Here is a 23781-nt window from a genome sequence, read left to right as displayed (position 1 = left end):
AGCTATTATTTGTGAGGGTTGTTCTTGGAATTAAATAAGATAGGGCGTAGCATTTGGCACATAGTAGGTGTTTGGTGATATTCTCGGTGGAAGGTAAGAGCAGTTTTAGGGATAGATGATTCCCAGACAGACTAATGGGTTAAAATTCCCTGAGGCTGAGACATGGTAGTCACAAATCAGAAATTGTAGAACTGGTGATAAATGAATCGGCCCTAGCTGGCTTGCTCTTCTTTGCTTGCTGGCTGGCTTGTTTCCAACAAGAAGAATGGAATAACTCCTGACACTCCTTCCTTCCTCCACTGCAACACAAGTTACATAGGTGATGATGTAGTCATTGATTGATGGGCATCCCATGAGCCCTCAGTCCAGTGCATTGCACAAAGTAAGTCAGTACATGTTTGAGGGATGAGTGCAGGGAGCTGCCATAACAGTGTAGCCTGTTTATTCTACCAACCCTCTACTATCCTTTGGAGTTTTAAGTCAATACAGTGATTGATACATTCTTAATTCAATGATTATTGAGAACCTATCATTTTGTTACCTGTAATATAAACTTCCCATCCCTTTTGGTGCAAAGCCATGGGAAAAGTTTTGCCTGTTGTCACAATTTCTGAATGTCATTTTTAAATCCTGTCTGCCTTTTTCCAACCCTCCAGACCACCCCTCCCACACACAAGTAATTTTCCTTTTCCACAGTCTTGTCTATTTTTTTGTATTTCAGGGTGTCAGGAGATGGAACCAAGATCCAGAGTGGTGCCTGTGATTCAAGTCAATTGCTGCCTGCCCCAGAAAGAACCTTGGGCCTCTGGAAGCCTAGATTAAACAGCTTTCTCTGACAGCGCTTCCTCCACAATCCTTGATTCCACTACCATTGGAAACTTGAGAACCATCTCTTACCATCCCCACCCCCAGGTGAGGGGACGAAGGGGAGTTACTGAGAACCTTACAGCTGCCCCCAAGTCCATTTCTACTCATACTTTACCACAAATGTGACCGTGTTTCAATTTTTACTGTGTAAAATAAATCAAATATACCTAGTCCTCTGTCCTAGATAATGCAGGGAGTGGGAAGAGAAGAGCTAAGGAAGTGGAGAGCTAGGATGGGAATGAGAGGCAAGGTCTTGTGTAGGAAGCACACAGCTAAGATTCTAGGGTCAGGCACCTCTTTCTGAAGTGATGGGGGAGTATATTGGAAGTAAACTCTATTGCTAGAGAAAGCATGGTGTGATAGGAGAGTGTAAGACTTGGATTCAAAATCTAGCATCAGCACTTACTGTTTTACCTTAAGTCACTTATCTTCGACCTTAAATTCTTCCATGTGTAAGATTAAGAGGTCTCTAAGGTCTCTCTCTCTCTTTTTTAAAGATTTTATTTATTTATTTGACAGAGAGAGAGACAGCGAGAGAGGGAACACAAGCAGGGGGAGTGGGAGAGGGAGAAGCAGGCTTCCCACGGAGCAGAGCCCGATGCGGGGCTCGATCCCAGGACCCTGGGACATGACCTGAGCCGAAGGCAGACGCCTAACGACTGAGCCACCCAGGCGCCCCTCTAAGGTCTCTCTTAAGCACTAGGACTATGAAGAGATTCCATGAAGTGCCCTCTGCAGATTCTTTGCTCCCGCCCCAACGCTGTTAAATTCATTTATTCTAACAGCTTGTCGCTATTGTAGCCCATTACCGTGTACCACGCACGATTTACATGAAATTAACTTCAACAATTGGGAGTGTTGCTAGTATTATTCCCATTTTATAGATGAGGAAACTGAAGCTTAGAAGAAATTAAGTAATCTACCTAAAATTACACAGTGAATGGGAGATAGATCCAGGATTTACGCTGTTTCCAAAGACTATGCTCTTACCTGTTTCCTACCTGCCGGTAAAGACTATGTAAAAGAAAACCTGTGGTTAAAAGGAAATGACTATTTCCTGTCCGTTTTTCTCCCACTCTCATTTCTCAAGAGTTTTCCTGCCCCAGTCCTCAAAGCTGCAAGATAGGTTATTGCTACTTTGGGCTGAAACTTCAGGTTTCGGGATTGCTGGTGTGTGTAACAGTTTAGGTCTTCCGCTCACCCGGAACCACCCACACCGCTGCTCGTGCTGTGTGGGGCGTACCTCTCCGGAGTTCCTGGAGGTGGTCCCAGGCTAGAGTGGCAGCTATAGGAACCAGTAGGCATGGGAGTTGTTGGGCCGGAAGCCAATGAGGAATCCGGTGAAGGAGAAACAACGGTAATTTGTTTAAGGATGTAGGCACGCGTCTGAAGGAACATGGGGTTTTATCAGAGGTGGCGGCAGCTCCGGCTCCCAGGCTTGCAAGCCTGCGGGCTACACACGGTGCGTGAGGTACCCAAAAGTTAGGAACCGCGTCGGACCCAGTCCAGCTGAGGTCCAAGGTGTAGGCTCTCGACGGAGCCTGACAGCCCATACCGTAGCTGCCGTGAGTCCCTGGACCCGGCTACCCTAAGCCCTTCGTTGCAGCCATCTTTTTCCTAGGGTCAACAGACTGGGCAGCATAGGACTCCAGCCCAGTATCACCCAGTCTTCTTACAGACTAGGGTTAGGACCAAGATCACTTCAGTATTCTCACCTCCCACCAGGCCCAATCCCAGAAAGGAATGATGGGACCCGTGTTTCCTTCTAACCTCTTTCCCTCCAGGCAGCTGTGCCGACCCCTCCACACTGGCTGGCAGAGCGGCTTGGCCTTTTTGAGGAGCTGTGGACTGCTCAAGTAAAGAGGTTAGCAAGCATGGCACAGAAGGAACACCGGACTATTAAGATATCACTCCCTGGAGGCCAGAAAGTGGATGCTGTGGCATGGAACACAACCCCTTACCAACTAGCCCAGCAGATCAGGTACCAGACCCATTTTATACCTGCCAGGATTATCCCTCTTCCTCTGTACTTCGCAGGACTTGAGCAGGGAATGAAAATTCTGCTTGCTTCTATTCCATCCCTATCAAGACTGCCTTTTCCTGAGGATTCATTTTTATCTGCATTGGTTTCAGAGTGTCTACCCTTCATTTATTATCCATCAGGAAAAGAAATGATAGGTTTTATTGCTCTGGTGACACCTTTCCCCATTTTCAAGTTTGGAGTTGTTGAGAGATTAGTCCCTCTCTTCCCCTGTGGATTGTAACCATGTCTTTTTCTTTATCTCACCACTCCCCTCGCCAAGTTCAACAGTGGCAGATACTGCAGTGGCTGCTCAGGTGAATGGAGAACTTTATGATCTGGAGCGGCCCTTGGAGACAGATTCTGACCTCAGGTTTCTGACATTCAGTTCTGCAGAGGGCAAAGCAGTAAGTTTCTTCCTTTTCAGGAATACCGTGGGAACTAAACTAAGGGATATATATGTATATATATATTTTTTAATTTTTAAAAAGAGTTTTATTTATTTGAAAGAGTGAGCGAGAGAGAGGAGGGGGCGGGGTAGAGGGAGAAGCAGGCTCCCCGCTGAGCTCGATCCTGGGATCATGATCTGAGCCAAAGGCAAGACACTCAACCGACTGATCCACCCAGGCGTGCATATATATATATATATATTTTAAGATTTATTTATTTATTTGAGAGAGAGAGAGAGCGTAGGGGGTGCTGTGGAGGGGCAGAATGAGAGAGAGAAACCCAGCAGTCTCTGTGCAGAGTGCAGAGCCCAACACAGGGCTCCACCTCAGGACCCTGGGTTACAACCTGAGCCAAAACCAAGAATCGGACTCTTAACCAAGTGCACCACCGAGGCGCTCCTAAACTAAGAGATATTTAAGTGGGCATATTTCTAGTATTTCTTTTGCCTCAGTTTCTCCATTTGCAATTGGGAGAGAGACATACCACAGACTGCTGGTCTTAACTAGCCCTGGCTAAGCTAGAAACTCATGATGAAAGTTTTCAGCCTAGGTCTATTAAGTAGACATCATTGGTGCTAGTAAAAAGAGATCATAAGCTGAAAATAGAAAAATAATATGCCAGTTCAGGGATGCCTGGGTGGCTCAGTCAGTTAAGCGTCTGCCTTCGGCTCAGGTCATGATCCCAGGGTCCTGGGATTGAGTCCTGCATCGGGCTCCTTGCTCACTGGGGAACCTGCTTCTCCCTCTGCCTCTGCTGCTCCCCTTGCTTGTGCTCGCTCTCTCTCGCTCTCTGACAAATAAATAATAAATCTTAAAAAAAAAAAAAATGAAAGAAAGGTAATATGCCAGTTCAGTTCCTCAACTCTGCAGACATTATAAGTCATCTGTAGCATATATTTTTTAATTCTTTTTTTAAAAGATTATTTATTTATTTGAGAGAGAGATATAGCGAGAGAGAGCACGAGCAGGGGGAGAGAGAGAGAAGCAGGCTCCCCGCTGAGCTGGGAACCAGACATGGGGCTCGATCCTAGGACCCCAGGATCATGACCTGAGCCGAAGGCAGATGCTTAACCAGCTGAGCCACCCAGGTGCCCCTATATTTTTTAATTCTAACTTGACTTCCACAGCTGAGCACACAACTGGCCTCCTTCCCACTTTGTCTTCTTCATATCAGCTTAGGTAATACGGACCTCATCTATTAGGATCCAGAAAAATGGAATTTTGTCACCTACGTATAAATGGTGACCAAATCCTAGAGGAGGGGTTGCATCAAACTAGATTCCTGGGATAGAAGAAAATAGAACTAAAAGACCAAACAGAGCCCTTAGGAACTACCATCTTAAGTAGGTAGTTTACTCTGAAGCCCTAAAAGGGGATGTTATAAGAGTAACAAAAGAAGACTGAGCTCCTGCTTCTATGCTCTAGGACTGGGAAGCACTGAGGAGCAGGGCTGGGGGCTACTCTCATCCGTGCATTGCTTGTACTAGCCTTTTGTTTTCTTTTCTATTCAGTTTTTGTTTTTTTCTTTTACTATTTAATGTTCACCCCCAAGGTGAGGTTCCCCATTTTGTGGTAGTTATTTGTAAAAGAGCCAAACTGGTTTCACACCAGCTTCTCTGAGGAGAGGATCGGAGAGTGAGGGGTTAAAGGAGAAGGTTATGAACTCCTTTCTTGTGAACCCAGGTGTTCTGGCACTCCAGCACCCATGTCCTGGGGGCAGCAGCTGAACAGCTTCTTGGTGCCGTCCTCTGCCGAGGTCCAAGTACAGAATGTGGCTTCTACCATGATTTCTTCCTGGGAAAGGAGCGGTGAGTAGTGCAAGGAAAGGGAATGATTCCGGGGTGCTTTCCTTTTTATATATTTCACCATATTTTATTTCATTTTTCAACTTTTTGGAGTATAATTGACAAAGTAACATATTTAAAGTGTACAATGCTCGCTTCAGCAGCACATATACTAAAGTGTACAATGTGAGGGGGGCCTGGCTGGCTCAGTCAGAAAAGCACGCGACTCTTCATCTTAGGGTCGTGAGTTCAAGCCCCATGCTGGGTGTAGAAATGACGTAAATAAATAAACTTTAAAAAAAAAAAAAAACTCTATATCTAAAACTAATGATGTAATGTATGGGGATTAACATAACAATAAAAAAATTAAAAAAAAAAAAGCGTACAACCTGGTAATTTGGTGTTTGTATACATTGTGAAAGGATCCCCACAATTGAGTTCATTAACACATTCATCACCTCACTTCCTCGTTTTGTGTGTATGTGAACCCTTAAGGTTTGCTCTTACAAATTTCAATATATACAATATGGAATTATCAAATGTAGTCACCATGCTATACATCAGCTCATCAAACCTAATTCGTTTTATAACTGAGTGTGTACCCTTTCACTAGGGTGGTTTCTGCCCCCTTTTTCTGGGGCATCAGGCATGTTCAATTTGGAGGAGAAAGTTTAGGGAAGGGCCTCTCCAGGCCTCAACTGTGATATCGGTGCCATTTTCTCCACTAGTCCATGTCTTTCCTTTTTCTAATTCGGCTTGAAACTTCTCTAGTCTTTGTGAATTAACTTTTCACTTCATCCTTCATTACTAGTGCCCTAATTTTGTCCATCCATGTTGCCTGAATCCAACTTTTAATTTCATACATAGAGCTTTTGCTCCTGCTGGAAAATTTATACCTGATTTCCTAATTATGTTTTCTCTCAGTTTGTCTGTCTTTGCCAGTAATTCTAGATGTCTCTGGAGAGCAGGATTTCACCCCTTAGCCAACAGGTTTGGCACCCAGGTCATGCTTCTCAGCAGATGCAAGCCAACCAACTCTCATCTTTCCAGGACAGTCCGGGGCTCAGAGCTGCCTGCTTTGGAGCGGATTTGCCAGGAACTTGCAGCTGCTGCTCAACCCTTCCGGAGGTTAGAGGTGTCTCAGGATCAGCTTCGCCAGCTATTCAAGGTGGGGTGGAGGTGCACACATTTAGGAGGAAGACCCAGAAGCATGAGGGAAGGGGTAGCTCTCTCCCAGGACATCTATATAGGAATAAAAGCTTATCCTCACTCTCCTTCCAGGATAACCCCTTTAAGCTTCGCCTGATTGAGGAGAAAGTGACAGGTCCAACAGCAACAGTCTATGGGTGAGAGCTGTCAAAATGGAGGGAAAGAGGGAGAGGTGGGATGCACCAAAGAAGGCCAGAAATGGGATGAGGGAAAGAAGGTAGAAGGTAATCTGTTGCTCCAGAAAAGGAAGAGGAAGAGGAAATAATTTTATCTCCCATTGCTCTTGCTCTCTCTGTAGAACAGTTCTTCATTTTTTTTCTGTCTGCTGAAGGCCATGAGAGGGAGAACACTAGAAGCTCAAAGATTTGGAAACCACTAAGTGGCCTCTTCTTTCTCCCAGGTGTGGCATGCTGGTTGATCTTTGCCGGGGCCCCCACCTTCGGCATACTGGACAGATTGGAGGACTGAAGCTGCTAACGGTCAGTTGTAAGGGCAAGGTTAGGTTGAGACTCCTGTGTTCACTGCGATGAGCAGGGGAATGGGAAGATGATCTCTCAGCCCTTTCTCTCCTCTGATAGCTGAGCGGGGAATCCAGGAGAAAGATTTTTAGTTCCTCCCTTCTGCAAACTCCCAGTCTGATGGCAGATGCTGGACACCCTGCCAGGGTCCAGAAGCCAATTCACATTCTGTAGTTGAACTTCAGTGTTAGGGAGATGGAGAGGGAGCGTGTAAACAGGTTGGACAGGGTCACATGGGGGAGGCTTCTGTGGAGAGAGGGTGTATAGAACACCATTTGACAGGTACAGGGAGAATATGATAAGTCAAAGGCGTGCCTTTTATGAAAATACTGTTCCTGGGCCAGGTGAGTTATTTATTAGGTGGAATGGGAGCAGGGAGCAAGGGGAGAGGCAGGTATACACAGCCAGAAGCGCTGGACTGAAAACCCAGCCATTTGTGTTTAGTCCTAGCTCTGCCACCAGTGAAGTATGTGGCCTTGGGTAAATCTCCTTACCCATTTTCCCCATCTATAAAATAAGGTTGTTGTTAATTCCTGTCCTGCCAATAAATCCCCATCACAGAGACAAAGTCAGCTAACACAGGAGAAAGTGTTTGAGGAAAAGCTAAAAGTGCTATAAAACATAGGCTATTTCTTGTTAAATCGTTCAAGAGAAGAGCAAGCAGAGGCATTTGAATTTCATGTGGCCGGGAGTAGGACATAGTGTGGGAGATTGATAAGTAGATGGGTAGACTGACATTTGACCAGAGCTTAAGGTTACTCCGGTGAGCCGTCATTGATTAGAAGTGTGTGGGGGGAGCGGGGGGAGGCCCTAATTACAAGGGTGCCTATGGGAGAATGGGTAGAAAAAGAGGTGGCAGGATAGTTAGGCTTGAGTAGGACACAAGTTGGGATTAGGAGTCCAGGCGTCTCTGAAGCTATAAACGTGGCAGGGGGTCTGGGCGGATAGTGGAATCTCGCTGGTGGAGGCAGTGGGAGACAGGATGAGCATGAGACGGGACACTATGGGGCTTAAGCTCAGTATCAGATAAGCATCATCGAAGGAGAGCTTAGGTACCTGCAGTCCCCCCATCTTCTCTCTGGCTTCCTGTGTCCTCCCATAGAACTCCTCATCCCTATGGAGGTCCTCGGGTGCCTCAGAGACACTGCAGCGAGTGTCAGGGATCTCCTTCCCCACAGCAAAGGAGCTGAGGGCCTGGGAAGAGTGGAAGGAGGAAGCGGAGTTACGGGACCACCGGCGCATTGGGAAGGTACAGAGATTGGGAGAAGGGGAATGGGTGTGAAGGAACCTGATGGTGAAGTTGGGAGCAGATTATGAATCCAAGAGATTGAGCTGCTCCATCAGTTGTTTCTTCTGGGTCCCAGAGTCCCCAGTTTGTCCCTTGAGTGATGCTGCTTTTCCTGCACAGGCACAGGAGCTCTTCTTCTTCCATGAACTGAGCCCTGGGAGCTGCTTCTTCCTGCCTCGAGGGACAAGGGTGTATAACGCACTGGTGGCTTTTATCAGGGTAAGGGGGACGCAAATCGAGAGGAAGGAAGACCAGGGAGGAAATCAGGGCCCAGAAGATGCCAAGTGTTAAAAGAGGGGGATTAAACATAAACAATGTGAAGTGCTGGTGACCTTTAACAAGGTCCTAGGAATGTGTGGTTCACAGGGTCAGGGTCTAGAGAGAGAACATGATACTTAACGGATTGTGGCTGACATCAGCATGACCTGAGGTCTCGGGAGAATCGCATGCCTGCCACCCTGCCGCCTCTCCCCCAGTCCTTCTGACATTCCATGTCGGTACCCTCCTCTTCAGGCCGAGTACACCCGCCGTGGTTTCTCAGAAGTGAAGAGCCCCACGCTGTTTTCTACGAAACTCTGGGAGCTGTCAGGACACTGGGAACATTATCAGGAAGACATGTTTGCCCTACAGCCCTCGGGCTCTGACGGGCCCACCAGCTCCCCGAGTGACCACTCTACCAGCCATCCCACAGATACACTTGCCCTCAAGCCCATGAACTGCCCTGCGCACTGGTGAGCTAGGAGCCCGGAGTCCTGGGTCCTCTCAGGGCTGGGGTTGGGCAACCGGGTTGCCCAGTATGAAGTAATAGAAAGCACCTTGGCAGAGCACTGGGACACCTGATTTGAGTCTTGAATCTGCCCTCCAGCTAACCATGTGAATTTGGGGAAACCATCTACCTCTCTAAGCCTTAGTCTCCTTGTGTAACATCAAGGGTTTGGAGTTGCTGCCCAAAGTTCCTCTTTCATCTCAGAACACAGAATAGGGGCGCAGTACATGCTGCTGCTGTTCCTAACAAATGTACTTTCAGTCAGGCGGGGCTCCAGTTGTGCTGAGTGGGATGGACAGGACTCAGTGGGAGGGCAGGCTAAGGCTGGACAGGGTGCTAGCTGATGGCACAGAGAAAATAAGCAAGCACATTGGCTGGAGGAGCAGTCTGCGGGGGCTACTTTTCCCTGTGGCCCTGACCTTTCCGTACCCCATCCTCAGCCTGATGTTCGCTCACCGGCCCAGATCCTGGCGAGAGCTGCCCCTGCGACTGGCAGACTTCGGGGCCCTGCACCGGGCCGAGGCCTCTGGCAGTCTGGGGGGACTGACCCGGCTGCGGTGTTTCCAGCAGGATGACGCACACATCTTCTGTGCACCGGACCAGGTGGCCCTTCCCCAACTCCACCAAAGCATTTCTTTTTCGTTCTTTTTTTTTGTGTGTGTGTGAGTAAAGCGATAGAAGTTTATTAAGGGAAGATACAGAAAAAGCTCTGGGGGGCACCTGGGTGGCTCAGTCATTAAGCATCTGCCTTCGGCTCAGGCCATGATCCCAGGGTCCTGGGATCAAGCCCCACATTGGGCTCCATGCTCTGTGGGAAGCCAGCTTCTTCCTCTCGCACTCCCCCTGCTTGTGTTCCCTCTCTCGCTGTGTCTCTCTCTGTTAAATAAATAACTAAAATCTTTTTTAAAAAAAAGTTCTCAAGAATGAGGGGGTCCCAACAGGTTGCCCCGGCAAAGCATTTCTAAACCACTTTCCATTCTCCATATGAACTGCCAATGTTCCCAATTTCCAGTCTCCCTCTTCATATACTACAACTCAGTTACATGATAGCCTTAACTGTCCTCTATGTTTCTGCCTTGTGTTTCCCCCAAACTCCCATCACTCCAGAGCTCTAGGTGGCATACAGCTCACCCACTCTATTTTCTGCCTCCAGCTTGAAGCAGAGATCCGAGGCTGTCTTGATTTCCTCCATTCTGTCTATGCCATCCTTGGCTTCTCGTTCCGCCTGGCACTATCCACCCGACCGTCTGGCTTCCTGGGAGAGCCTTGCCTTTGGGACCAAGCTGAACAGGTAAGTAGGTGAAGAGGCAGATAAACCACTCTCTGATGGGGGAGGGGAGATGGGAATCAGGGTCCTCCTTAGAGGCATATGCTAAGCAGGTCATTTGTTGGGGACTGGAGGGATCTGTTGCTCATAAAGTCTAAGATGACACATTCCTGTCTTGTCTCATCCCCTCTTAAAGGTCCTTCAGCGGGCCCTGGAAGAATTTGGAAAACCCTGGGACCTCAACCCTGGAGATGGTGCGTTCTATGGACCTAAGGTAAGTTGGGGACCTTGCTAAGAGTTTTATTTATTCATTTTTTGTTTTGTTTTATTAGATATTTAATAGACACAAAGGAATATTTTTAAACTTGTGTAGGATATAAAGAGCAGTACGTTTCCTGCCCCCATGAAGCTTGTGGTGTTGTGTAGGGTGTGGGAGCTAAATAGGCATTTTGGAGCCACAGAATCCGCACTGTAGATACCAAGGGAGCATGTCACTCAGGAGGGTCAGGAAAGGCTTCTTGCAGGATTCTCTTTCTAACCTGAAAGGTCATTGTTGGCCAAGTACAGAGGAGTTCTGGGTGGGAACAGTACAGGCAGAGGCTGAGGGCAGGGTAAAAACTTGCAGGGCAAGTTGGAAAAAATGGAAGAAGTTGGGAAAAAAAGGACTGGCAAGTGTCTGCTGGGCTCAATGAAAAGGCTGTTAGATTTTTTTTTTTTTTTTTAAGATTTTATTTATTTATTTGACAGACACAGCGAGAGAGGGAACACAAGCAGGGGGAGTGGAAGAGGGAGAAGCAGGCCTTCCGCATAGCAGGGAGCCTGATGCAGGACTCGATCCTGGGACACAAGGATCATGACCTGAGCCGAAGGCAGACGCTTAACGACTGAGCCACCCAGGCGCCCCAAGGCTGTTAGATATTGAAGGACCAGGGCACCTGGGTGGCTCAGTCGGTTAAGCTTCTGCCTTTGGCTCAGGTCATGATCCCAGGGTACTGGGATCGAACCCCACATTGGGCTCCCTGCTCGGTGGGGAGCCCGCTTCTCCCTCTGCTGTTCCCCCTGCTTGTGCTCTTTCGCTTGCTCTGTCAAATAAATAAAATCTTAAAAAAAAAAAAAAGACATTGAAGGAACATTTTTGGTAAAGTGGAGGCTGGGGTAAGGGGGCTGGGTAGTCGAGAGATTTTGATGAAGGGAGAAATTTGAGAATGTTTAAACGCTCTGATGAAGGAGAGCCTGTTTGGGTCAGGGAGAAGCTGAAGTTGTAGAACGGTTTCAGTGGAGGGAATTTCTTGGGGAGTTTTGAGGGGTAGGATTGAGAGCCCACAAGAGACTACCTTTGCCATCGTTCTGGAGGCAGGAAGAAAGATTAGGGGTACATGCAAGGAAGTCTGTAGATGTGGTGACAGGAAGTTGAGACATTTTTCCATCTTGTGATATCATTATCTGATTTCCCTGTGAGATGGGAGTAGGGCAGAGGAGAGTTGTCAGTGAGAGCAGTGAAGATAGGAAGAGGAGAAAGCTTGAAAATCCTTGAGAACAGGACACAAAACTGACTAGGGCAGCAAAGGATTGCTGACAGTAGCAAGGGCGCAGTTAAAGTTCAAAACAGGGACCTGCTTGGTGGCATCAGTCCCGACATTTATGCATCTGTGTGGTATGGGACATGGTGGGCAGCTCTGGGCAGTTCTGTTGCAGGGCCAAGGAGGTGGGAGGCCAGAGTGCCACCAGGTTGGGGTTTTGCCATGGGCATGTGACAGGAGAACAATGGTGGAAGGGAACCAGGGAGAGTGGTTCCAGCTGCATGGGGAAAGAAGGAAAGGTGGTAGGGGCTGTGAATGGGAAGGAACCTAGAAATTGAAAAGCCATTAGTAGGAATAATTGTCAGAGCCAGAAGACCAAGAGACCGTAATCAGAGCAGGGTGTTGTGATGCACTGTTCCAGAGGTGCAGCCATTCTGGGCAATGACAAGATGAAGGCTATAGCCATGCATGAGTACATGTGAAGATCTCTGAGCTGACGAGCTCAAGGGATTCAGAGGCCAGGGTGTGGGTGAGTCATTCATGTCAGTGTTGATGTCTCTTAAAGTTATACCACTACTGAGCAGAAAGAGCCACTGCTGGAATGCCCAGTGAGTGAAGTAGAGTATGTTACAGCTAGGACACGTCTCTCAAAACAGCCTGGGATGTGGGTGGGTAGAAGGTGGGTGGTATGTTCAGTAGAGGCTACTGCTTGTGGTTGTTCTTATGCCCTCCTATCTGTCTCCTCCAGATTGATGTGCACCTCCATGATGCCCTGAGTCGGCCCCATCAGTGCGGGACAATCCAGCTTGACTTCCAACTGCCCCTGAGATTTGACCTCCAGTACAAGGGGTACAGAACCTTGCCCCATCCCCTTTTCCCTTGGCTGCCAGCAGAATAGGTGGAGAGCAACTTCCCCTCTATCTTTGTCCCTAAAAATGAAACCCAAATCCTCTACCCTTTGCTGGAGCTAAATATTTCTGGAAAACCAGAAGGTGATCTTGGGTGTGCATTTTGTGACACTTCCTCTATTCCATCCATCCCCCTCTTTCCCTCCAAGGCAGGCGGGAGTCCCGGAGCGTCCAGTCCTCATTCACCGAGCAGTGCTAGGTTCTGTGGAAAGGATGTTGGGAGTGCTGGCGGAAAGCTGTGGAGGAAAATGGTGAGACCTCTGGCCCCAGATTTCTGTTCTGGTCCTCAGACCAGATAGTGCATGCTCCAGATCCTGGTCTCCTCAGATTCCCTCTTCTATTTTCCTCTCAAATCAACTCTCTGCAGCCACACTATGGTCAGAGCCAGAGTATTTGTTTGCCTTCCTCTTCTCTCTCCACCAGGCCATTGTGGCTGTCCCCGTTCCAGGTGGTGGTCATCCCTGTGCAAACTGAGCAAGAGGAATATGCCAGGGAGGTGAGGAGAAGCTGGGCAGTGTGCACAGGGGCTGAAGCAGGACTACCTGGAGTCCAGGGCTGAGCAGTGGGTGGGAAGGGGTCACACAGCATAGTGGAAGGGAAATAGCACTTGGAAACACAAGACTGGGCTCAAATGGATGCCGGCCTTTATGCTGGAGATTCCACATCTGAGAAATGAGACTGAATTCCTTGCCTATGGAGATGTGTGAAAATTAAACAAATTAACAAATGTTAAATGCTGACAACAGAGCACTTGGCAGAAAAGGGGCCTGGGTAAGTGTTGGTTTCATGTTTCCTTTCTAGAGAGAAGTAAAGATATGGATGGTACCAGAGTCAAGTAGCTGGTTGAGTAGCACTGGGGCTAGAGCAGGCAGAGTCGGGGAATTGGTGGCTGGCTTGGCTCCAGTAGGAAGCAGACAGAAACTATGGGGGGCTGGGGAGGGGCCTCAGTGCAGAGATGAACAAGGAAGGGTTGTCAATGAGAAACAGAGAGCCTTGAGGCAGAGGATGGGGGAACAGATCCAGGGCATGGGGAAGATTGGTATCAGACTATTCTAGCTTCTTAGCCTTCAGTTCCTGGCATCAAACCTCTGCCCCTCTGCCCCAGGTACAGCAGAGGCTGCAGGCTGCAGGGCTGGTCTGTGACCTGGATGCTGACTCAGGCCTGACCCTCAGCCGGAGGGTCCGCCGGGCTCAGCTCTCCCACTACAACTTTCAGTTCGGTGAGTGACCAGCAGCGCAGGCCCTCAGAGCCCTGCACTCTCCACCGACTTCCTGTGCTCTTTTTTCCTATTAAATTTGCTTATCTGCGTATTTGGGTTAATTGGGGTTCATTACCTGATCTGGATTCAGGACACCTGAGCCATTTGGGCCCTAGGTTCCTTCACCCCCTGACAAGCAGTTCTCAACCTCAGAAGAGTTTCCTTTTTTTTTCTTTTTTTGTACTACTAATTTATTCTTTGCATTTGTGCTGAGTCATAGAGAATTACGTCCCAGGCACGAAAAGCACTTTTTTTTACCAACATCTAGTACAAAATAATATTCTCAACAGAACAAAAAAAGTACAAAATCACAGACACTTGAGAAAACATTTGATGAGATTTAGGTTATTACAACATATGGTAGAAAGTGAGCACCTTCAAGACTAGGGGTTTGTGTGTAGCCAGCCAGTGTTTGAATTTTACCTGCTGGGCCCGTATTTTCAGACATCTCCACTAAAGTGCCCCTTGAGACTGAGGTGGGAGAGTGTGAACCACATTGGCTCTGGGGGTATTGCCCAAGGCTCAAAGTATTTTGATGCAAAAATAGCATTTCTTTTTAGACTCACATTTTATCCTTATAATTTTTATATGTTTTGCTATTTATTCCTAATTATATACATAGTAACTTTAACATTAATTTCTTTATTTTTTAAATTAAATTAAAAAAATTTTTAATTGATGTATAGTTGACACAATGTTACATTAATTTCAGGTATACAGCATGGTGACGACACTTCTGTACATTACTTGGTGCTCATCACAATAAATGTAGCTACCATCTGTCACCATACAATGTTATTACAGTATTATTGACTATATTCTTTATGCTGTGTTTTTCATCCCTGTGACTTACTTATTTTATAAATGGACATTTGTACCTCTAATCCCCTTCACCTATTCTGCCCATGTCCCCACCCTGCTCCCCTTTGGCAACCACCACTTTTTTTGTTCTCTGTGTTTATGAGCTTGTTTCTGGTGTGTGTGTGTCTGTCTGTTCATTTGTTTTTTGTTTTTTGTTTTTAAGATTTTATTTATTTGAGAGAGAGAGCACAAGCAGGGGGGAAGGGTAGAGGGCGAAGCAGGCTCCCCACTGAGCAGGGAGCCCGACGTGGGACTCAGTCCCAGGACCCTGGAATCATGACCTGAGCTGAAGGCAGACACTTAACGGACTGAGTCACCGGGGCACCCTCATTTGTTTTTTAGATTCCACATATAAGGGAAATCATATGGGGCACCTGGCTGGTTCAGTTGGTAGAACATGTGACTCATCGATCTCAGGGTTGTGAGTTCAAGCCCCATGTTGGGTGTAAAACTTTAAAAAAAAAAAAAGTGAAATCATATGGTATTTGTCTTTCTCTGACTGACTTCACTTAGCACAGTATCCGCTGGGTCCATCTATGTTGTTACACATAACAAAATCTCAACTCTTTTTTTGGTTGAGTAATATTCCGTTGTGTGTGTGTGTGTTTGTACCCCCCACATCTTTATCTGTGTATCTCTTGATGGACACTTGTGTTGCTTCCATATATTGGCTATTGTTGATAATGTTACAGTAAACATAGGGGTGCATATATTTTTTTTGAATTAGTGTTTTCTTTTGGCCGGGGGTGGGGGGTGGAGGGTGGAGGGTAAATACCATGCAGTGGAATTACTAGATCATATGGTATTTCTATTTTTAATTTTTTGAGGAACCTTCATACTGTTTTCTACAGTGGCTGTACCAGCTTGCATTCCCACCAACAGTGAACAGGGTCCCTTTTTCTCCCCTTGCCAATCCTTGTTATTTCTTGTCTTGATACTAGCCATTCTGACTGTTGTGAGATGATAATCTCATTGTGGTTTTGATTTGCATTTCCCTGACAATTAGTGTTGTTAAGCATCTTTTTATGTGCCTGGTGGCCATCTGTATGTCATCTTTGGAAAAATGTCTGTTTAGGCCCTTTGCCTACTTTCAAATATGACTATTTGTTTTTTTGGTGGGTTTGTTTTTTTTTGTTTGTTTTTTGTGGTTTTTTTTGGTGTTGAGTTGTATGAGTTCTTTATATGTTTTGGATATTAACACCTTACCAGATATATCATTTATAAATATCTTCTTCCATTCAGTAGGTTGCCTTTTCATTGTGTTGATAGTTTCCTTCGCTATGCAAAAGCTTTTTAGTTTGATGTGGTCCCAGTAATTTATTTTTGCTTTTGTTTCCCTTGCCTGAGAAGACATATCCAGAATAAAGTTGCTAAAGCCAATCTCCAAGATAATACCACCTATGTTTTCTATTAGGAGTTTTATGGCTTCAGGAAAACAGTTTTCTTCTGACCCTCATCCAAGCTCTTGGTGTCTATTAGGTTAATTAACCAAATGAGCTTTAGAGAGAAAGGGACAGGAAGGATTAATAAGGTGCTAATTAGTTAGCTTTGTTTATTCTGGACCCAGATGGAGTCAGCCCTAAGGGATGATCAGAAAGACCTTAAGAAGAGTCAGGCCACCTTGTTCCTTTTTTCATTTCTCCACTCAGAGCTCTGTCTTGAAGACAAGGAGCAGAAACTCCTCTTGTCAGATTACTCAGTTCTCTCGTTTTATACACCCACTCGCCCATTGGCATTTAGAGTAAGTTGCCCCATGGGTCTTGTATTCTTGCCACCCTCCCCTCTCTCTGATGTCCACACACACACACAGTTTCTCTCTGGGTCTGCTTCTTAGTCTGTTTGTCTCTCTCTGGGTGACCCTACTATCGCCGACCCTTAGGCTCCTGACTGGAAGTGATAAGGCATGGAGAGCATGTCTGGAACATTTCCTTATCTCATCAGGATGATCAGGGAACTGGAGAGCAAGAGGCAGCTAAATATACCCTTTTCCTGAACTGTATCTGGGCTGTGCTCTCACCCTTCCTAAAGACATAGGTCTCTTGAATTTTTGCATATCCCATGTGGATAAATGTGCCCTAACAGTCCCAAACCTCCTCTCTTCCTGCAGTGGTTGGCCAGAAAGAGCAGAGTAAGAGAACAGTGAACATTCGGACTCGAGATAACCGCCGACTTGGGGAGCGGGACTTGACTGAGGCTGTGCAACGGCTGCTGGAGCTCCAGAACACCAGGGTCCCAGATGCTGAGGAAGTGTTCTGAGCTTTTGTGTACAGATGTGGCAGGAGCCACCAGCCTCCCTTCACGTGGGAGACCTTGACCTAACTGCCAGAGTCTGGAGTCCCCCAGACCCTTCAGAATTCATGTGGAGGCATGAGTTTGCTCTCCTGGAAAGACATTTGATCTGGGGGAAGCTGTAGCTGTTTGGATGTGAGGAAAGTGAAAGTATAAAGAATAAACTTGAAGCTCTCGGGTATGTGTCTTCATCTTCATCTCTGACTCCTGAGCAGGGGATAAAAGCAAGTTTGACTCTGTCTCCGTCTCTTTTGTCCCGGGGTACTGGGGAAACAGAAAGGGGGCAGCCCTGGCCTCTCACTGGTAGGGGAGCTCCTGGGGTAGCTGTCCTGTCCCCCATCCTGGACTCTTTAGTGCCCTGTTTCCCCAACCCCAATTCAGGAGGCTGTACCTCTCCACGGTAGGCAGCATGAAGACAGAGGAACCGAGGCATAAAATAAGGTCTCAACATCTCTTTTTTTTAAGATTCTATTTACTTGAGAGAGAGAGCATGAGCAGGGTGGAGGGGCAGAGGGAGAAGCAGACTCCCTGCTGAGCAGGGAGCCAGTTGTGGGACTTCATCCCAGGATCCTGAGATCATGACCTGAGCCAAAGGCAGATGCTTAACCAACTGAGCCACCCAGGCGCCCCAGTTCTCAACATCTCTTACTCCATGAGTCTCAGAATCCGTTTCTCTGGGGATCATAAGAATGCTATCCTCCCCTCAGCCCTGTTCTCTTCAGTCCTCTTAGGAGACTTCAGGGTGAATTTGGGAGGAGTGGCTGCCAGAGGAGGAGCAGCTGGGACTGAGTCATGGCAGGAAATAGAAGGGAGGGAGTTATCCCCAGATAGCTGTATAAAAGGAGAAGGAACCAGCCCTGAGGTTCACAACAGCCGTAACAGCAACTGGAGAAGCAGGCTCCCAGCAGCCCAGCCCTTCAAATCCAGATCTGCCTGAGACGATCCACCTTCTGGTGCCATGACCAGTCTTTGCCCCAGAATGGGGACCATGTCCAGAGCAGCCTTGGTCTTGGCCTGTCTGGCTGTTACTTCTGTAGCTTCTGAGGGAGGTGAGTTGGGATTGGAGCCAGCGCTTGGGAAGAGGCCCTGACCAGTGTGGGCCTGGGGCCGGGGTCCAGCCATCCTCTAAATGGCTCATCACCAGCAGGGTGATTGTATCCCCGGCCTTGCATTTCTGAGCAGACTGAAGGTGGGCCTGGGCACTGGAGCCTTTAAACAGGGAGGGGAGCAGGTGCACGGGAGGAGAGGGGTTCCTAGAGATTGCTGCCAGGAGACATAAAATTGGGAGTCAAACGGACAACTCTTCAGTGGGTGGATTACCAGAGTGAGGGGGTTCTGCCTCAGGAAGATGTATATATGGGGCCTATCAAGCAGGGGAGAGAGAAAGAATGGGGCCCCCAGGCTGCTCAAAACTGGTTTGTTGACCCAGAGAGCCTTGACTGACTCCTTGCCCGGTTAGAATAGTCCATCCCCAGGGTACCAGACACAGTCACTCTATCTAGCACACACACATCATCTGCTGGATGCTGGACAAAATGCTACCAAGGGATACTGTTGAGATCTGGTCTCTGTAAGGCCTGTCTCATTGTCCCTCCTAGGCAGATCAGCTATAGGCGATTCCTTTCCCTGTGGCTGTGGGGCGATTTGCCTCAGGAGTCCTGAATCATCCCACTCCCCAGGTCCTAAATTGAGACCTAAGCTAAGGAGGATCTGGGACCAGCTGAAGGGGAGGCACTTAAAGTTCGAGGTGGGCTTCTTATTAGAAGGCCCACAGATGTTTAAACAGCCTAGAGGAGGTGAGCAAATGAAGCCCTAACCAGTTCAAAGTCCAGACTTGCTCCTCTGGAAAACTAGAGACGCATCGTAGCTCAGAGGCTGAGAAGAAGAGACCAGAAGCCCTGAGGGAGAGACACTGACAGGAGATTAGGGCCTCCACCACCCCACTCCTCCTACCCTCAGCCCCTTATGTCACATTCCCTTCAGGCCTGGACTCAGGAGACCCAAGGCTTTGAGCCTGGTAGAAGTGAGCCTGTCAGAATATCATAGCTTTCTCAGAACCCAACTGGTCACGTCTAGGTGTGTTTGGGGGAGGGGGTGGATTCATTAGGGGACATGGGACAGGAGCAATACAGAACGGCTTCTGGTGTCTTGGTCATCTTGCCTATACCCTTGATATCTACTGCCCCCACATCCTGTGCTTAGGGCCAAGAAAGGGCTCCTCAACCCACCCCTGACTCACCTTTCATGTTCCAGGCTCCAAGGCTCCAGGGCAGAGGGAGCTGGGGCCAGAGCCCCTCACCTACCACACTCAAGAAGGTAAGAGTTTGGGGGAGCAGCATGGGTTGGGGGGGCTAGAAAAAACTGTCAGCTCTGACCATCTCCCCTCTTACCTCTAGTTGGCTATGCAGCACCCCCCTCCCCACCCCGGACCCAAGACTTCCCTGTGGATCACCCTGACACCCTTCAGCATGGCTCTCACTTTGAGGGACAGAGTGAAGGTAAGTCCACCATGCACCCTTCTCAGCCCTCCAGGTTTCTAGTCTGGCTTACTTCCCGTTCTTTAGATGGGGAGGGGTGAGAAGGCCCTGCCAACTCCTTGCCCTGGCTGGGAGAAGGGGTGGTCTACTCACATACTCCCCCTTCTCTAGTGCAGCCCCCTCCTTCTTGGGAAGCCATCCCTGCCCAAGAGGAGTTGCCCCCTCCCCAACTCCCTGTGGGAAAGAAAGGTGAGTGCTTGCCCATTTCTTCACCCCCAGACCACTACAGTCTTGCTGACATCAGTCTGATCCTTGCTTCTTTGTGCCCTCACTCCTCTCTTGTAGTGGATCCCCCTCTTCCTCAAGAAGCCATCCCCCTCCAAGAAGAGCTGCCCCCTCCCCAGGTCCCTGTTGAACAGAAAGAAAGTAAGTGACTCCCTCTCCTTGTTACCCTCCTCCTGCCTACCCATGGGCTTTGGGGGCTCTGCCATTCGCTAGCTGTGTAACTTTGGGTAAGTTGTCTCTCCAAGCCTTAGTTTCCTCATCTATAAAAATGGGGAAATAAGGGGGCGCCTGGGTGGCTCAGTTGGTTAAGCGACTGCCTTCGGCTCAGGTCATGATCCTGGAGTCCCTGGATCGAGTCCCGCATCGGGCTCCCTGCTCGGCAGGGAGTCTGCTTCTCCCTCTGACCCTCCCCCCTCTCATGTGCTTGCTCTCTCTCATTCTCTCTCTCAAATAAATAAATAAAAAATCTTTAAAAAAAAAATGGGGAAATAAGACCTATTTTATAAAGTTATGAGATTAAGTGGCAAAAAAGTAGCATTTATTTTCACTTGCTTCTATACTGACTTCCTCCTTATGAGTGGCAGCTGGCCAGGTCCCCCCTCTTCTAGCCCATCCCAACATGGCTTCTGCTTACACTTCTCCTATCCCAGTAGACCCACCTTTCCTACATCAGGAGGAAATGACCTTCCCATCTAAGCAGAGAGAGGGTGAGTGACAGCTCTGGTCTGTCCATCCCTCTGCTTTAGTGCTTAGGACCCTGGGGAGGGAGGCAAGGAGCCTGAGCCTTGGGAAGCAGCACAGGGACCACGCCTGATTTGTGGGGGCTATAAGGAAGATGAGATCTGATTGAGATCTGGACACCTTTCATACCCCCGTTTTCTTTCCTTTCCATCGGTCATTCTGAAGGTAAAAGCCACAAGTTCATTTCTATCTCTTTCCCCCCATATCCTCCCAACCCTTTCTCCTCCACCCCAAGTTCTTTCAATCCTCCCAGCTCATCCAGACTTTCTCTGTTCCTCTACTCATTCCCCTTCCCATTCTGTTTTCTCCATTCTAGAAAAGCCAGCTCCTTTCATGGACCGTAGCCCCCCTGAGCCTGAGTCTTGGAATCCAGCCCTGCACTGCCAACGGGGCAAATCCCGAGGGGGCTGGGGCCATCGGCTTGATGGCTTTCCCCCTGGGCGGCCTTCTCCAGACAATTTGGACCAGATCTGCCTTCCTAATCGTCAGCATGTGGTGTATGGTCCTTGGAACCTGCCGCAGTCTGGCTTCTCCCACCTTACTCGCCAGGGTGAGATCCTCAATCTGCTGGAGACTGGATATTCCCGCTGCTGCCGCTGTCACAACCACATAAACCGCTTGGACTGTGCACAGCTCGTGGTAAGGGTTGGGCTCTTGATGCCAGGGCTGTCCTTTAACCTCCAGACAGTACGTGTGTGTTTGAAGGACTTCTAGGCCTGAGTATGTAGGAAACTCAGGACCTTTTTCTTGGCCCTACCTTGGGCCTCCCCAGTATGCTGGGAGGGCAGAGGACAGCCTCTACTTCTTTCTTATCTACCTGCCCAGGGTCCTTTTCTGGAACCTGGGAGGAAGACGGGAATGTGGACAATGGGCTGCTGGGCTGATCGATCCCTCTTGCTCTAGTGGGAGGACGCAATGACCCGATTCTGTGAGGCCGAGTTCTCGGTCAAGACCCGACCCCACCGGTGCTGCAAACAGCAGGGGGAGGCTCGATTCTCCTGCTTCCAGGAGGAAGCTCCCCGGCCACACTACCAGCTCTGGGCCTGCCCCAGCCACCAGCCTGGTATATCCTCAGGCCCCGAGCTGCCTTTCCCCCCTGGGGTACCCACACTGGACAATGTCAAGAACATCTGCCACCTAAGACGCTTCCGTTCTGTGCCACGCAACCTCCCAGCTACTGACCCCATCCAAAGACAGCTGCAGGCATTGACCCGGCTAGAGGGGGAGTTCCAGCACTGCTGCCGGCAGGGGAACAACCACACCTGTACACGGAAGGCCGTAAGTGGGCGTCCCGGTCAAGAGCCTGTCTGCCTGCCCGCCTGTCTCCGACCTCTCATCCTGCTCATCTCATCCATGCACCTTCCCAGTGTGAGCACGTCTGCCCGTTCATCTGCTTGCAAGTGTCCATCCATCCACTATATTCGTCATTTGAGTCTGTTCATCTTGAGCCTCCATCCTGCACTCCTGGCCTCATCCACCCATGATCCCACACATGCACCCATGTGCCATCCATCCGTGCAGCTCTGGCCTTGTCTGACCCCCTCGTCTGCCATTCCAGCTCATGTCCTGTGGCCAGCTCCAAGCCTCATTGGTGCTTCCATCCTTCCACCTCCCCAGCACCATACATCCACAGCTGCCCATCCTTGTCCTCTGGTTCCTTGCCCTTCCCTTTCAGCATCTGTGGCCAGGTCCCTCATTTCATAGCATAGGGCAGTAAGGGAAGCAGAGGGTCAGAAGAGAAGGGGCCAAGTGTCCAGGCTTCTGACTTCCCTCTCTCTGGCCCACAGTGGGAGGATGCCCTTGATGGATACTGTGATCGGGAACAGTCTACCAAGACCCACCAGCACTTGTGTTGCCACTACCCTCCTAGCCCTGCCCGCGATGAGTGCTTTGCCCGTCAGGCTCCCTACCCTAACTATGACCGGGACATCTTGACCCTTGACCTCAGCCGAGTTACCCCCAACCTCATGGGCCATCTCTGTGGAAATGGAAGAGTTCTCAGCAAGCAGTGAGTCTTGCCCCGTTCTTCCCCAACTCTCTTCCCTTCCCCAAAACCTCCCTTCTGGGGCACCCTCTGAGGCACTCTTGGTAAGAGCAAAACCATGGTCTCCAAGCACCATTTTGATGCCTAGGGATGCCTAAAGACCCTGACCCCTTCCCCTTTCCCCCCAACATAGTAAACAGATTCCTGGGCTGATCCAGAACATGACTGCCCACTGCTGTGACCTGCCATTTCCAGAGCAGACCTGCTGTGCTGAGGAGAAGGTGAGCGGGGGCAGCAGGAGGTCGTAGTCTCCAAAGAAAGGCAGGGGAGGGGGGAGAGAGGGCTAGAACTGCTGGCTACCCCTTCTCTTTAGTATCTCAGACCAGCCCACAGAAATAAAGAGGACTAGTGGGAAAGATCTTTCTTGATTCCCGAAGTCATTCCTTACCTGATCTGCTCCCCCACCTCTAAGTTATTATGCCTTTTCTGGGCCTCAAGCTTCAGTCATTTCCAGATGTGCACATATGTCTGTCACAAGGAATCTAGCTGTGCAAGGCAGCCTGGAACTCTCTCTGGGTCCCAGGGAGACAGCATTAGAAGCTGAGGGAAGAGGGACTTTGAACACCCAAGTATTGATGCTTGACCTCAGACACCCCCTCCCCATCATCTCTGCTTTACTTTTCTCCTTCAGAAATCGGCCTTCATTGAGGACCTGTGTGGTCCCCGACGTAACTTCTGGCGAGACTCTGCCCTCTGCTGTAACCTGAATCCTGGAGATGAGCAGACCAACTGCTTCAACACTTACTATCTGAAGAATGTGGCTCTAGTGGCTGGAGATGATGGGGATGACAAGGGCCAGGGAGAGGAGGGCCAACTCGGGGAAGAAATACCAGCCCCACCCCTGAGCCCAAGGAAGAGTGAGTCACCCCAGAGCCTTGGAGGATCAGATTGGGGGAACCCCACCCTCCTTGAACACTCATTACAGTAAACACCTCTTGGATTTGGCATCCTCATTGTCTTTAACATCTCACATACAAACACACCCTCCTAAGCCTGCTTGGATTTTCTTGAGGGACTGGCCCCTGAGGCCCACTGCCCTGTTCCTACTGACTGAACAGAACTATTCCACAGGCTATGATGGTACCATAACTAAATGGCTTAACTTCACTATTTGTCATCTTGAATTTATTCACGTATTTGAAAAGGAGTGTCACTTTGTTAGCTATCATCATTTAAAGGGGAAAAAAAAATACGGTTTAATGTCTTTGGTGAGCCCCAAAAGTACCACA

General features: G+C 48.8%; 2 protein-coding genes across 6 annotated transcripts; both read left to right on the top strand.

The window, feature by feature from the left end:
- Window positions 1-2200: 2200 nt before the first annotated feature.
- Window positions 2201-17184, top strand: TARS2 (threonyl-tRNA synthetase 2, mitochondrial). 5 transcript variants are annotated; one of them, XM_036098336.2, is made up of 18 exons: window positions 2201-2329; window positions 2652-2848; window positions 3171-3294; window positions 5020-5144; window positions 6171-6288; window positions 6402-6466; window positions 6730-6808; window positions 7950-8096; window positions 8256-8354; window positions 8649-8866; window positions 9342-9504; window positions 10055-10192; window positions 10365-10442; window positions 12437-12537; window positions 12746-12847; window positions 13020-13092; window positions 13702-13816; window positions 16824-17184. In XM_036098336.2, the coding sequence occupies exons 1-18, from the start codon at window positions 2264-2266 to the stop codon at window positions 16970-16972; spliced, it is 2157 nt and encodes a 718-aa protein (XP_035954229.2). In that variant the 5' UTR covers window positions 2201-2263; the 3' UTR covers window positions 16973-17184. The 5 variants fall into 5 exon arrangements, 4 of the variants coding, with proteins under 4 accessions (XP_035954229.2, XP_035954226.2, XP_077928610.1 ...); XM_036098333.2 differs by having other exon boundaries at window positions 6045-6288; XR_004919256.2 differs by lacking the exon at window positions 16824-17184 and having other exon boundaries at window positions 6045-6288; window positions 12750-12847; window positions 13702-13766.
- A 660-nt stretch (window positions 17185-17844) lies between these two features.
- Window positions 17845-23659, top strand: ECM1 (extracellular matrix protein 1). The gene is given in 11 exon segments (XM_036098339.2): window positions 17845-18054; window positions 19259-19321; window positions 19402-19503; window positions 19654-19731; window positions 19828-19908; window positions 20825-21147; window positions 21412-21786; window positions 22296-22516; window positions 22686-22773; window positions 23184-23361; window positions 23364-23659. Coding segments are annotated over 11 exon segments (1650 nt in total). The 5' UTR covers window positions 17845-17963; the 3' UTR covers window positions 23414-23659.
- The last annotated feature ends 122 nt before the right edge of the window (window positions 23660-23781 follow it).

The sequence above is a fragment of the Halichoerus grypus genome, chromosome 5, assembly GCF_964656455.1.
Source record: "Halichoerus grypus chromosome 5, mHalGry1.hap1.1, whole genome shotgun sequence".
Taxonomy (NCBI): domain Eukaryota; kingdom Metazoa; phylum Chordata; class Mammalia; order Carnivora; family Phocidae; genus Halichoerus; species Halichoerus grypus.
Note: the sequence above shows the minus strand (reverse complement) of the source record. Positions and strands in the feature narration are given on the sequence as shown.

Excerpts from the sequence above, each read along its gene's own strand:
- TARS2 (XM_036098333.2), top strand. The coding sequence starts at position 2,264 with ATGGGGTTTTATCAGAGGTGGCGGCAGCTCCGGCTCCCAGGCTTGCAA. Across the intron at positions 5,145-6,044 it reads TTCTTCCTGGGAAAGGAGCG|TTTGTCTGTCTTTGCCAGTA; the intron begins GTGAGTAGTGCA and ends GTTTTCTCTCAG. Across the intron at positions 13,093-13,701 it reads AAGAGGAATATGCCAGGGAG|GTACAGCAGAGGCTGCAGGC; the intron begins GTGAGGAGAAGC and ends CCTCTGCCCCAG.